The 15,643-nt window shown below is 37.3% G+C and overlaps 1 protein-coding gene across 8 annotated transcripts in view; it reads right to left on the bottom strand.

Moving 5' to 3' along the window:
• Positions 1 to 15,643, bottom strand: part of UGT8 (UDP glycosyltransferase 8) — a 97,168-nt gene that overhangs the window by 69,850 nt on the left and 11,675 nt on the right. For all 8 annotated transcript variants that reach the window (XM_082389650.1, XM_082389649.1, XM_082389651.1 and 5 more), the window contains exons 2-3: positions 2,312 to 2,340; positions 295 to 1,118 (exon numbers count right to left, since the gene is read on the bottom strand). In XM_082389650.1, the coding sequence (XP_082245776.1) occupies positions 295 to 1,116 (822 nt within the window). In that variant the 5' untranslated portion in view covers positions 1,117 to 1,118; positions 2,312 to 2,340. The remainder of the gene's footprint in view (positions 1 to 294; positions 1,119 to 2,311; positions 2,341 to 15,643) is intronic.

Raw genomic sequence — 15,643 nt, 5'->3', positions numbered from 1 at the left:
ATTCTCTGTTATAGTACAGTTATAACTTAACCAAAACTCTACTTTCCAGTCTACTGACCATATGGCAGAGTGGCCTCTTGGGATTACCGAAATGCTCCTCTGACATAGGAACGCGTTCCAGGGGAGTGAGGCACCCACAGATAAAGGGACCTTGGTAGGCTCTGTGTCTTAACCACTTTTTAGAATAGCATTTGTTACCCGACAATGCCCAACTCTTATCTCTTCTAAAACTCAAAGCTGAAAAATTGACATTTATATTTAGAAAAGATTCCCAAGGAGCTCAGCAAACCTTACTTCTGGTAGTGGGCTGGCCGGTTTGGTGAGGATCCCTCCTACATAGACAACATTAGGCAGAGTGGGTCTCGGAAACTCCAGTGCTACGTCTGTACACAGCATCCACAGGCTGGACCCGTGGACCAAGTCATACATGGACTTCTCCGGCAGCAGGTTGTACTTCTGCATTATCCTTTCGTATTTGGGAAGAACCAGAAAGCTGACCCCTAATCTGGAAATGAGGTAAACGCCGGTGTTTTTCATCCTTTGCAGCAGGTTCATGTGGTCTGTGAGGAGTGAGTTAAACTCCGGGACGTAAGCTAATGGGGCAGGAGCACCCACTTCAGCAGGATACCAAAGGCCAGTTGAAAATACAGCATATTTAACCCCTAAAAGATGAGCTATCAGAAATCCACACATGTCATTGGGGTCCACCAGCAGCAGGTCAAACTTTTCCTTTTTTAGACCCTGAATCAGGGCACGGTTGCCAACCATCATATCACAGTTCTTGGTATAGTGATCCAGTATGTCAAACAGTTCGATTGCTGTCAATCTCCCAGAGAAAATATTCCGCATTTTGGACTGCAGGAAAGCATCCGAGGTGGTACTGTTAAAGATCCCTGGGTAGCGCTGGAGGCTGTAATGATTAGATGGCGTGATGTCTCTGCCTTCAGAGAGGAGGAACACTGTGTGGTGCCCACTCTCGTGCAAGGCAGAGGCTAGTGTCTTGAAAATGTACATATGGCTTTCGAACATAATTGGCGGCACGATGATGATTTTGGCGGCCTTCGCTATCCCAACAGCACTCCACAGGAGCATGAAATACAGAGTGTAAGACTTCATAGCTGAAATGACAACCAGAAAACTACTGAAAACAGAATGCAACCCTTACCATTCAAAACAACCATAAAGACACTTTTTCAAAGTATCTGCTGATCCAGTACTTTGCCTAAGGATCGCTTTTAAAAATTATCCCAATGTTTGTTCTAGTTGCCTCTTTATTTTTGAAAGGTATTTTTTAAAGTATAGAATTGACAGCAAAACTGGCATAAACTGAAATATATTTAAAATGTATCAGTTTTGGAACACACAATTGCATCAATAATGGAGAAATAATTTTTTTTAAATTTGAAATGAAACCTGTAAGATTGAATGACAGAAGATCTCTCTTCTTTGAATAATAGCTATGAGGTATCTATGAAACATCTATTTATCTTTTAACTGAACATCACTGTTAATCCCAGGAAAAAGAGCCAAGACTTTTTATTTCCAGGTATATCAGCATGTATGTCTCTTTTTAAATCATTTTATCACAGCAGTAACATTCCCAGTTATGACTAAAGCACACCAAAGAAAGATTATGTTTTAGAAAACAACTATTTCAAGTAGTAATTCTATAGAAAATACGTTTTTCCACAGGAAAAGATGACCTTGAATGTGACTTTCTCCTTTATCTAAATACCCTTAAGTATCCTGGCAGACTCTGTTTATGTAATTTATATCAATTTGCTGATTCATTTCAGGGCATTATCTACAAGAGAAACTTTTAATAGAAAAGTTCAAGAAATTTAACTGGATCTCACTAAATGTTTGTGAAAGAAGTGACTGATGAATGACTATGTCCTTGACTACACTTCCTGTGTTGTACCTGTAACTCAGGTGCAAAGGGCAAGTCAGATGATGGCTGTATCCTTGATGGCTAATGCTTCTTCTATTCTTTTGTGTTAATAGAGTATATACAATAGATAGATTCATCCTCTATCATTTTTTAGAAATAATACCTATGGGGGCCATAGAGTGTGCAAACTCCCCCTACCTATCCAAAATAAGTTTTACTTAGACTCTAAATTAGCCTCCAAATAGGGAAAGATCTGAACAATAGTTACCCAAGAGAACTGGACACTTTTATTTCAAGGAACAACTCAAAATAGATTTATATGCAATCACCAAATCAATATCTATTTTTACTCATTATCATATATTAATCATCCTACTTGTACAAATTCCCACCACGTAAATGCAGTTTAAACAACTATACCTTCTCAACATTCAAACACTGCAAGCAACCTAAAAAAAAAAAAAAGAAGAAATCAATAGCAGGCAATGATAGATTCTTCCAATACCAAGATTAAACTATAAATATTTCCAGGTGCTTTTTCCCTCTCTCATTACAAGGAAAATTTCAAACCATTTCTAAATGATACTACATCATTAAGAGTAAACAGAAGTAATATGCTTTATAAACATATAAAAGTCTATGCTAAATGTTGCTTGAATTAATGTGAGGGCTTTAAAAAAATAAATTTGGAGAAAACACTGTTTACGTAGCAATAAAGTAAGTTTATTCTATAATTACAAGGTCACTGAAGGAAGAAAATTAAGTAGCCAATCTTGGAGAAAACTTTCCAGGTCTTTATTCTCCTGTGTTGTCTCTCCAATGTGTCTCCCTAGCGTAGCCTCCTTCCCATGCCAAGGAGGAAAAATTAGGAATTTAAGTAGACATGTTATTAATTTTAGGAGTGAGATTTATGTAGAAACAGCTATTACAGCAGAACTGTCCACTGCTGTGATTAATAGTGCCTGTTACTACATGCATGTCCAAGAAGACATGCAGGATGATGGACCAATGGTAGGCAACTGCTCTGCTGACTGTGTTTTGCATTTAGCTGAGCAGACTCAGTTCCTTCAACTGCAGTTAAAACTATTACTTTATCATAAATCACTAAGAAAGAAAACAAAAAATAATAGTAGGGAAACAAATCCTTTTACCATGTTTCTTATTTTTTTCCTTTTATTTTATTTTAGTAACTACTGCAAAGTAAAAAGAAATCGCACAAAATGACGATTTAATGCACAACTGCTTACATTCTAGAACAGCACTATCTAATAGAACGATCTGTGATGATGAAAATGTTCTATCTCCTTACTGTCCAATATGGTAGCCTCTAGGGAGCAGCTAAAATGTGATTAGTGTGACTGAGGAACTGATTTTAAATTACTACTACTGGCTACTGTACCAAAATAAGGTTAGAAAAAGTACATAGATTCTGTACATAAAAATTCTAAAAGTAACTATTCAGAAATACCAATATTCATGTGATAAAATATCTTCTAAAAATAATGTCTACTAGGCCTGCATATGTCTTCATGAAAAAAGACTGATCACCAACAAAGAAGCATCATTTGCACAAGCGTGTTATTCGCTGTTCAAATACAAAGTTCATTATGAAGGATTACAACAGCACTTTAATCTCAGAACTATCACTTTCATGGATAACAGAATGACTAACGCAACTACCAACAAAACGGTGAGATTCTTGCTAGTCCAGAAGTATCAGAATGTGTCTACTGATAAGCTGGACTTCATTAATATTAAAATTTCTCCTCTGAGAAAGATAAGGTCAAGAGAATGAGAAGATAAGCAATAGACTGGGAGAAATATTTGCAAAAGACATATTTGAAGAAAGGATTGTTATCCAAGATACGTAAGGAAGGGACTCTTAAAACTCAACAATAAGAAAACAAGCAACCTGATTTAAAAAGGGGCCAAAGGGGGGGCTTCCCTGGTGGCGCAGTGGTTGAGAGTCTGCCTGCCAATGCAGGGGACACGGGTTCGAGCCCTGGTCTGGGAAGATCCCACATGCCGTGGAGCGACTGGGCCCGTGAGCCACAATTGCTGAGCCTGCGTGTCTGGAGCCTGTGCTCCGCAACAAGAGAGGCCACGATAGTGAGAGGGCCGCGCACCGCGATGAAGAGTGGCCCCCGCTTGCCGCAATTAGAGAAAGCCCTCGCACAGAAACAAAGACCCAACGCAGCCATAAATAAATTAAATAAATAAATAAATAAAAAGGGGCCAAAGATCTTAATAGACACCTCACCAAAGAAAATACAGATGGCAAATAAACATAAGAGAAGATGTTCCATATCATATGTCATTAGGAAAATGCAAATTAAAACAATAATGAGAAACCACTACATATCTATTAAAACGGCCAAAATCCACTGACAACACCAAATACTGGAGAGGATGTGGAGCCACAGGAACTTTCATACATTGCTGGTGGGGATGCAAAACAGTCTTTGGAAGACAAATTGGCGGTTTCTTACAAAACTAAACATACTCTTACCATATGATCCAGCAATTGTGCTCCTTGGTATTTACACAAAGGAGATGAAAACAGATGTCTGCACAAAAACCTACACAGGAATGTTTATAACAGCTTTATTTACAATTGCCAAAACTTGGGAGTAACCAAGTACACCACCTTAGGTAAAGTGAATAAATAAACTGTGGTTCCCCTATATAATGGAATATTACTCAGCACTAAAAAAGAAATAAGCTATGAAGCCATGAAAAGGCAGGGAGGAAATTAAAATGTATATTTATTAAATGAAAGAAGCCAATCTGAAAAGGCTACATACTGTATGATTCCAATTACATAACCTTCTGGCAAAGGCAAATCTCTATGGAGATTTAGGCAATCTCTAAAGAGATTGGTGGTTGCCAAGGGTTGCAAGGGAGGGAGGGATGAACATGTGAAGCACAGAGGATTTTTAGGGCAGTGAAATCGTTCTGTAAGATGTTACAATGGTGGATACATGTCATTATACATTTACCCAAACCCACAGACTATACAACACCAAGAATGAACCCTGTAAAGTATGGACTTTGGGAGATAACGATGTGCCAACATTCATTGATCAAAACAAATGTACCTGTGGTGCAAGATGTTGATAGCGGAGGGAGGTGTGCATGTGCAGGGGGAGAGAGGATATGGAAACTCTATGCATTTTCTGCTCAATTTTGCTGTGAACTTAGAACTGCTCTAAAAAGTAAAGTTTACTAGTTTAAGAAAAAATTTTAAAGCAACCTAAAAAAAATAATGAAAAGAAAATAAACTAGATGATAAAAAAAAGGATGTGGATGTATTAAACGCACTATAAACAAAAGTAAATGATAAATGATATCCTAGAAAAACAGCCTGCAATATACATAATAGACATTTAACTTCTATAAGTATTTTCATGAAGCCATTATTTAGGGCAGGAGAAGACTGTTACTAATTGCAAACATTTAGAGGTATGTTAGATTCCCAACAATTGGAGACTGGTTAAATAAATTGTCGTTCATGCATACAATGCAGCCCCGAAACAACCCTGTAAAAGAACATTTAATGGCACGGAAAGATGTTCAAGATTAGGTTACTAAACATGCTTATAGCATGTAGCACTCTGTAAAAGATATATATGTATATATACATAGGAATGCTAAACACCAAAGGGCAGTGGTTTTTTCTGGATAGTATGAATTATAAGGGATTTTAATTTAACTTTTTCTACATTGGACACATGTTACTCTTCTCTTAATAAAAATAATGGGAAGTATTTTTTAAAAATAATATGTGATGAAAAAAGATCTCATTCACAATGACAATAAAGTACATAAAATACCTTTAAAATTAATTTAAAAGGATATGTATATTTTGGGTATACTAAGTATGGCAAGCCTTTCCCTGAAGATATACATGCAAATAATACTAAGTGTATAGAAAAACTATATTATTTTAATGGAATACGATATTCTAAAAAAGCCAATCCTTCCCATATTATAAATAGACTGAATAAATTCCTCTCAAAATTCCACTGGATGGCTTTGTTTTGTTTGGAATTTGACCAAACTATAGCCATGTTTCTTGGTTAGAACAGGCAAGAAGAGAGAATACACTTTTGAAAAAGAAACAATAATGACTTGGGACAGAAAGGTAAATATTAAAATACATTTTGTAATTAAAACACTCTATGTATATGTGTGGTGCATATATACAATGGAATACTAGTCAGCCATAAAAAAGAATGAAATAATGCCATTTGCAGAAACACGGATGCAACTAGAGATCATCACACTAAGTGAAGTAAATCAAAAAGAGAAAGACAAATACCATATGATATCACTTATACGTGGAATCTAAAATATGACACAAATGAACCTATTTACAAAACAGAAACAAATTCACAGACATAGAGAACAGACTTGCAGTTGCCAAGGAGGAGGGGGAGTGGGAGAGCGATGGAGTGGGAGGTTGGAGTTAGCAGATGTAAGCTATTATATATGGAATGCATAAACAACAAGGTCCTACTGTATAGCGCAGAGAACTATATTCAATATTCTGAGATAAACCATAATGGAAAAGAATATGAAAAAGGATGTGCATATATATAGAAAGAGAGAGAGAGAAAACTAAATCACTTTGCTGTACAGCAGAAATTAACACATTGTAAATCAACTATACTTCAATAAAAAAATAAAATAAAATAAAAACACTACGGAACTAGCCCCAGAATCCTAACTCAAATCAATGGATCAGAGTAGGTAGCCTGTAAGAATTTCTTGAATATGAACATAATATGAGATGAAGGAAGTACCACAAGTAAACGAAGAAAGAACAACTCACTCAATATGAAGTGTTAAAAACTGGCTTTATATTTGCAAAACAAAATCACTAAATTTTTTACCTTAGAGTTTCCCCAAAGTAAATCAGACAGAATAACGTCAAAAATTTTTTTTCTAATAAAGCCGTTAAGAGTGTTGAGCTTTAAATGATCTCTGGAAAGAGAAAGATAATTCTGAGCATAAAGCAAAGGAAAAAAATCACTATTATTTGATTCTATTACATAATCATTAAATATTTTTAGAATGTTTAAAACATCTGGTGCAGAGGTTTCCAGCCCGAGAGGGCTGACTGAACCCAAGTGTTTCTACTCCTTTCCTCCCAAAGCTCCTTTGGAATTATAGTAAAGAATATAAAAGGGAATAAATACCTAATATCTCTGAGAATTGACATGAGGAGGTGAGGTATGGGCAAAACTACAGTCATCAGTGGAATGGAGTTGTGACACTGTTTGTGTCAAAAATTGACAAATAGCTTATTGAGAGAAAAGAATGCAGGAAGTCATGGCCCAGGCACACAGAGGGAAAGCCTGCAGCAGGGATGAAAACTGCTTCCAGAATGGCTGAGAGCTTGAGAGGACACTGGAAGAGCAAGAAATGAAGGGGAGGCGCTCTCTAAAGAGGAACTGAACCAGTTCCCCACCCATCACATCTCCCCTTCACTCCCGCAGAGGCAAAGCAGGGAATGTTGCATTTGCCCCCAAAAGTAAAAATGAAGACCAGTTCTCTAGAAAAAGTGGATAACCTGCCTAAAGAGCAGTGAGAACTGATAACTCGGGCTAAAACCCTCCTAATGTTGGCGTATGGGAGGTGGCAGACGGCTCCTCGCCCATGCGCCCTACAGGTGGCACTGGGCACGCCACCCCTCCACACGCAGTCTGAACTCAACCTCCCAGTTAGTCCAAGGAGCTTAAAACTTGCTGAATGGTTGAACAAATGAACAAACGAGATTTCTTCTTTCATGAAATCAGCAAGGATGTCATTTTTAATGATAAGGCTCAGTCCTTGCAAAGGGATAGCACAGTCTTACGCAGTTGGTGAAAATGTAAATCGGCACGAGTGTTCTGAAAAACAACTGGCACATTATTTTACATTTATGAAACTATCCCGAATCAGAATTACCAACAAGTATGTACGAAGACATTCCCTGCATTCACTTCCGACAGCAAACAGGCAGAAACTACTAAGAATCCAGCAGTAAAGGATTGATCAAAGTATGGTATATCTTACAATGGAAAACCACAGAACCATCAAAAACCATGATTTGCAAAACAGTTTTGAGAAAATGCCTATAGCATAATATATATATATAACATAATAAGAAAGCAAGAAAACAAAATTTTACATGCATATACTCGATATATGCATACATAAAATGATTATAATGACAACAAAGTAAATATCAAACTGTTATCAAGAGTAAATTTGGATTGTCAGATTGAGTGATATTGTTTTATTTTCCTATTTATATATTTCCAGATTTCTGAAGTTTTCTACCAAAAATATATAATATTTATGACACATTCCTTCAACTTACATGCCCCTTGATCATGCCTTACACTCACTCTCCCTTTGGAGTCGAGTGTCGTAAAACATCAGTCTCTGTTTGCTGGGCCCTACTTACTCTCCAGATGATTACAGCCTGCCATTGGCTGCCCCACAACTCTGCCTGCACACTCATTGCCAAGGGCATTAAATACCTCCTAACTTTCACACAAATGCCCTTTTTTTCCCGGCACTTATCTGATTGGACTTCTCTCCCATCCTAAATACTACTGATCCCCTACCTGCTCCAAATTCTCTCTTGGCTTCTGAGATGCTACGGCTACTTGACGGTACCTCACTGCCAGAATACTGAAGAAAATCCACAATGCAAAGACTCTAAACAAATTTCATTTTGCACATCGGTCTGCCCTTCCTTCTTTACATAAAACTTATTCCTAGGCCTGCATTCAAGACAAGAAACAATGCCAAGTTTAATAAGTGTGCCCACCCCTCACTATATGGAAGCCATTCAACATTTAAGAGTGAATTAACTGGGGCAAAACAACACGGATGTCGGGGTGTACCTAAATGTTGCATGTGCAAAACACTTATTTGCAAAAGTGATCCCTCCAAGGCCCCCCAAAATGGTTGCAAACTCTTAAGAGCACCAGAAAAAAAATCAGATTAGCTATATATTGTTCCTGCTCCTAAGCAACAATGGTTCACATACGCTAACATTTAACACAGGAACACCGCAGCACACCACTGAGATTTTTAAAGATGACAGATAGACTTCATGAATCCATATTGCTCCCATTTTCGCAAACACCAGAGCCTAACACCATACTAGACCTCTGGCAACCTTACTATTTCCATCTCCTTATTTTTTTAAAAAAAGTGGGGGCATCACCTTTGGCCACCATTTGAAAGAATCATTTCTCTGGTTTTTTCTATTTGAAGTTGGATCGTTAATAACTCTGAACTGAGCACACATGAGGATGAACTATATAGGAAGAAAAAATGACAAGCACATAAACCAAAGGAAAGAACTTAGGTTTTGACAGCCTACCATCCCAGCAGCTCAGCGATTCACAGTCTATCACTTTAAACAAGAATTAATCAAAGTGTTTTCGCATTAAAGGAAAAACAAAACAAGAGCTAATGGGAAATTTAAGATCATGTCGGTACGTGGTGAATTGGGCTATTTAGAAAAATGAAGTGAGTGACAGTCCTCAAAGCGGATTACGTAGTCTAGCAAGCTGAACAGCTGAATTTCTTTGTGCTTTTAAGTTTCCTTGGCATTTAGTATTATGTGGACTGCCATAAGAGAAAATATATCAGTCACAACTGCCACCACAGGTTGACCTTGGTAGTATACTAAATATTGTTGAGTAATTTCATCTCTCTTCAAAGCACCTTCTACAAGTAAAGCCTTGGAAAAATGCCATCTAGTAAAATTAAAATAAATCCAGCAAAGTAAAAACTAATTGGGCATCATTACTAGTGCTTTTAAATAAATGTAAATTTTATTTTAAAAATCTATTTTTCTCTGGCACAATTTAAGCTCCGAAAGGGTAGAAACTGTAGTAAAAGTTGACAACTGTTTTATTCCCATTGCCTAACGACATAGTGCTCAATAAAGATTTACTGAATGAACGACTGCGACTGTGATTCTGAACCAGGATATGTAGTTGGACCACAGGCACCTCCACTAATGGCCTCGTTTTTGTCCTTTAATTTTAAATGAACGAACTTATAATTATATCTATTGCCTTACTTCTGAATAAAATTCTAAATCAAAAGCTTTGGTTGGCTTGAGGCACTGGAGTTAGTTACACATCTCAATCATGGAGAAAATTTCTGGGGTAATGGATACTGCAGTTGGAGAAAGTTATCAAGTTAAAGCACAGATTCATTACAGCTTTTTAAGTCTAGGGGTCTTTTTTCATCTTATTTGTTAACTTCCTACACATTCACAGCAATGTTGTGAATGGCCAAGAAAATTACCACTTATTAAATAACAATTAGAATATGAAAGGAAACTGGAATTTGTTGGATGCCATGTATGGGCATATAAGAGAGAGCTGTGGCATATATTTTCCTTCTCTTTTCGAGTAATGGAATCCTCTACTTTAGCTTGGCTCATAGCCAAAAAGACTAACGACGACATTTCCCAACCTCTCTAGGGGTTAGTTTTAGCCACAGTGAGTAAGTTCTAGTAAATGGGCATGGGATGGAAGCATAGTGATAGGTGCAATTCTAATTTATACACTTCGAGATTTCACTTTTCACCTTCCTGCTGGCTGGAATGAGGACGTGGTAATGATTAACATCCTGGACCACGGGACAGAAGTACAAACCAGGAAAGGTGTAACAACAAAGACACCTGACACTGTGGAACCAGAATATCAGCTCTGCCTGTTTCTGCCCATTGTAACCATCATCTGCGAGACAACTCAACTACCTTCTTAGAGTCATTGTTATTTTGACACTGTTTCCAGCACTAGGGTGACCAACCATCCTAGAACTGACGGCATTTCCAGGATGTAGAGTTTCAGCACTAAAACTGGGAACATCTTGGGCAAACCAGAAGGAGCTGGTCACCCCATAGCTTGAAATCTATATCCTAACAGAAAACTATCAATAAACAGCAGCCTGTAAAAAGAGCTGTATTATGTACCTTCCCTGCATCACAGGCTTTATGAGTATTATCTCGTTTTATACTGAGATAAAGGCAAAAATAGTTGTTCCCATTTACAGATGAGGAGAATATGATTGAGAGTAAGACTGAGATAAGAAATTATCTAGTATATTGCAGAGCTTCATATCCATTTTTAATCCACTTTCATCCCACCACGCGAAGAGAGGAAGAAAACAAAGCTGAAAAAACATATTGTAACTGTGGTCAAACTGGGGGAAAACTCAGCTTTATTGCTATAGAGTTGTTAAATGGCCCAGGTTTAAACATTCATCTTTCATATGTAAACAATATCTTGTGTTCTGAAGTTAATTATGACCATCTATTTGCAATTAAACTATGAAAGCAAGGAGTCCCCTAAAATCACACTGTGAAGTGGGAACACCTTGACTTGGGGTGGGTGATGGGGAGAGATAATTCAGGAAGTTAAGGCCACCTGCTGTTGGTTAATGATTCCCACCGGAAAAAAGGGGTGATCTGGCAGTAGCCTGGCATCTTTAATTAATCAAGAGGGCAATCTGGGTAAAAACCCTACATTCGGTTGGCTGTTGGCAGTTAATAAAGAGAGAGAACAGATTTTAAAAATCTGCCACTTTATCAAATTAATGGTTTTGATTCATTCAGAAAAATTAAAGACATTTATTTGTTTGGAAGTGCACAGCTTAACTAGAGAAATGCAAACTACTGAAGGAAATAAACCATTAGCAATACCGTTCAAAAAATTCATTTCTGCACTTGGTCCTCTGATGAGTGCCAAGGGGTACAGGAAAAGCCTCCTTTTGAAGGAGAAGTTGTAAGGAATGTTTTTGTTGTCATTTATTGTTGCTGTTGCTGTTGTAACACTCCAGGCTAGCTGCACTTACCACTTGTCTACACTGCCAGCATTTGCAGTTACCTCTTTCCAGACATCTATAGTACGGGTGGTGAAGCTGTAATGAGAAACTCGATGCTATTCGCTTAACAGTGATAGCTGGCCCAGGCCCACTTGGGATCCTTCTCTGAAATCATCAAGTGGGAAGGTAAGATAAAAAGCAAGAAAATAAGAGAGAAAAGAAAAATAGGATCATATGGATACCAATAGACATTGCACTCAGTACCTAGTAAATTATATGTATCCAATTAATGCTCAATGATGGTGATTAAATTTAACTATATTAAGCACAAATTTAATCGCCTAATGAAACGATTCTGAAATGTTCACATCCAAAAGAAACACCCATGGTGCTAACTAAAAATGCAGATTCCAGGGTCTTTTCAACACACAGGCTATTATGAAGTCTGGGGAGAAATCCCCAAATCTGCAATTGTAAGAAGCAGCTGGAGATTTTGATGCAATTCAACCACCAGATTGAGAGACAAGGATCTCATACTTAATCCTTATGTGCAATAAGAGAAATACAAGTGATGCAGTGGACGTGTGGATCTGAAATTTAAAGACCTGATAAAGCTCAACTGTCCTGGGGATTCAGAAAATGACAATGCCCAACCACAGATCCTGAGGAACCCAGAATAAACAAATAAACACTCCCCAAATATTTTTAAATGTCCTGTGACAAAGTGCCTGCAGTCTCTCAGGAGCGTGTGAATACAGTTTTAGTAATTTATAAAGACATGCGGTACCTTTCAATTTGCATTCAGTTTAATATCACATATTCTACTTTCCCATTATGACTAAATTATACAAATTATAAGATAATTTGAAATATTAGTGTATTAGTAAAGTATTAGCAATGTCCCTTTGGATAGATAATTTAAATAAATGTCAACGTGTATTTAAAATTTTGGTGTTTTGGATATGTGTCATATTTAGGTAACCTAAGATTGTCTTTTCAGGTAGCTCACATTTCAAGTTGTTTATATTATGATAATAAAATCATTTTAAGTGACCCTATCATGAAGTCCCTATAATTAAAGGAAAAAAATAAATATATATATGGCATGCATCTATGGATGCCCAAATCCACAGCCTTTGTAATTTAGGCCAAGTTATTTAATTTCTCTGCACCTAATTTGCTTCACCTGCCAGGTGAAGATATTAAATTAGATGGTCTGGAACATCGCTTACAGTTCTAAAGCTTACTGAAAAATGGGATTAAGAATAAGTTTAATGAGACTGATATGATTTGGTTCACAAAAGTAGTTAAGACCAGATCAATGGATGCTGAGGAAAAAAATGAAGAAAAATGAAATTCACCCTGATTTTAAACTTTATGTTCTAGAGGATCTTTACTGTGAAGACAAATTTCATAGGGATACTTGTAAAATGCAATTCTGATTCAGTATGTCTGGTATGGGGCCCCAAATGATTTCTTTCTGACGAGCTCTCTGGTGACATGAGATGCTGTAGGTGTGCACACCGCACTGTGAGTAAGCAAAGATTTAGAGGCAAGTCGAGAGGCAGAACGAAGAGTAATAAAACGTGATCAATAATGAGGTCAACCAGTCAACAATACCAATAACCTACTGGAAAACAAATTATTTTTCAATCACACATAAACAAAAGACAATTTGCTTAAAATAATGAAAGGACCTAATGGACTTAATATGCAATTTTTTTAAGGAACTGATATTTGGTAGGTGAGCCAATCTTCCAACACACAGCTACACTCCAGTGGCTCTCAAGTCTGACTGCTCATTATAATCATCTGGGGAGCCTGTGAAAACTAGAGACGCCTGAAAACCTGCCGCTCCCAACCTAGATCAATTAAATCAGAATTTCTGGAGGTGAGGCCTACCTAGGTCTTAAAGAGTTTTTTGTTTTCTTTTTTGATGCTCCCAAGGGATTATGATATTGAGAACCAGTGAGCTGCACTTTCACAAAGTCATAGCAAAATACACAAAAGTAAACTAATCCAACCCACTTTTTGTTGTTGTCTTTTAATAAACTGAGGAGCTTGTGTGTGTGTGTGTGTGTGTGTGTTGGCAAAACTAAGAATACCTGAATAACCCTAAACAACCAATTAGTAAATAAAATACAGTATCATGAATTTAGGTAATAAAAACTAACCAGGAGGGCTTCCCTGGTGGCGCGGTGGTTGGGAGTCTGCCTGCCAATGCAGGGGATATGGGTTCGGGCCCTGGTCTGGGAGGATCCCACGTGCCGCGGAGCAGCTGGCCCCGTGAGCCGCAACTACTGAGCCTGTGCGTCTGGAGCCTGTGCTCTGCAATGGGGGGGGGCCGCAATGGTGAGAGGCCCGCGCACCGCGGTGGAGGGTGGACCCCACTTGCCGCGACTGGAGAGGGCCCTTGCATAGAGGCGAAGACCCAACACAGCCAAAAATGAATAAATAATTAATTAATTTAAAAAAAAAAAAAAACTAACCAGGAAAAGTGTTAACCAGGAAAACATTTTGAAATCTACACTAGATTTTTCTTTTGTCCCTAGAATGATAAGAAATTTTTTCATCACATGAGAAAATTGGAACTGATTATATTTAGTATCATAGATCAGTGGTTCTCAAACTTTAGCATGCAGCAGAATCACCTGAAGAGTTTGTTATAACAGACTTTTAGGCCTGTCCTCAGTTTCGGATTCTGTAGATCTGGGAGGGGCCCAAGGATCTGCACATCTAACAAATTCCCAGGTGATGTTGATGCTGCTGTTCCAGGGACCATTTTGAGAATCACTGATAGAGAAAAAAGTCTGCAGTTTTAAAAACCGCGATTTTATAGATATCCATATCCATATCCACAGATACAGTGTGGATTTCTTTTTCTGCACCTCCTCAAGACCAGCCTGGTACCAGTTATCTCCAGGCTTCTGCATCATGTGATCAACATTCAGCAAACAATAAGGAAATTCTTTGTTTTGGTTCTGATCTCATCCTTAAACAAATGAGACAAGTTTCATAAATCGTACAACTGAGTTTGTATGAGGCTTTAGGTTCTCATAGGTATATGCTTTCTTAAGAAAACTGATGTTTGATTAATGTTTTAAAATGTTTCATTAGGACTTTTTATAACTCTTTCATTGGGATTTAATTAGCAGAATACCACAATGAACGTGGAGGAAATGCAGATCAAATTATCTTCTCCCACAATGGGACAAAATCACCTGTGCGGGAAACAGCTTTTCAATACACCATTTCTTAGAGAACCTTCAGGCTTCAAAAATGTACTAGGATCACAAAAGATCATGGGATTGTTTCTCTTATTATTAATAATATCCTTTCTTTAATATCACTAGTTTAAGCGAATTTTTAACATTATCTACATTAACATTATTTAAGAGTCACAAAATAAATCCCCATGTGATATCTTAAACATGTTTTGCGACCAAAAATGTCTGGCCAAATATAACCAAAAAACAAACTTAAAATAATTCTGGATATATCCCTATTCAATTCCTTGCAAGTTCTGTAGAGTGAACAAATAGCAAACTTCCCCACTGCTGTCTCATAAAGCGCTAGTCAAATCACAAAGAGAAGGTTGTTATGGAGTATTAGATAAAACAGCAACCTTACATTGTTCTCCAGAAGAGGAAGATTTTGGTAGGCAGAGAATGCATTTCTCTGATACTCCCTTACAAACAAGTAAAAATGTAGTTTTGTGGCTTCTAAGCATCTAGGTTTAGACTTGATAGTCAACACAACAAAGCAAGTCTAAAGAAGTCTTTTTGTATATCATTGCCATTGTTAATAGTCTTGCAAACATAATATTAATATGCTTAAATATTGGTACTTAATATATTTGTTATGAAATGATGCCAACTATATTTTAAAATATGTATTTTCATATTT

Source organism: Balaenoptera borealis (genome assembly GCF_965194805.1).
Source record: "Balaenoptera borealis genome assembly, chromosome: 4".
In the NCBI taxonomy this organism is placed as follows: domain Eukaryota; kingdom Metazoa; phylum Chordata; class Mammalia; order Artiodactyla; family Balaenopteridae; genus Balaenoptera; species Balaenoptera borealis.
Note: the sequence above shows the minus strand (reverse complement) of the source record. Positions and strands in the feature narration are given on the sequence as shown.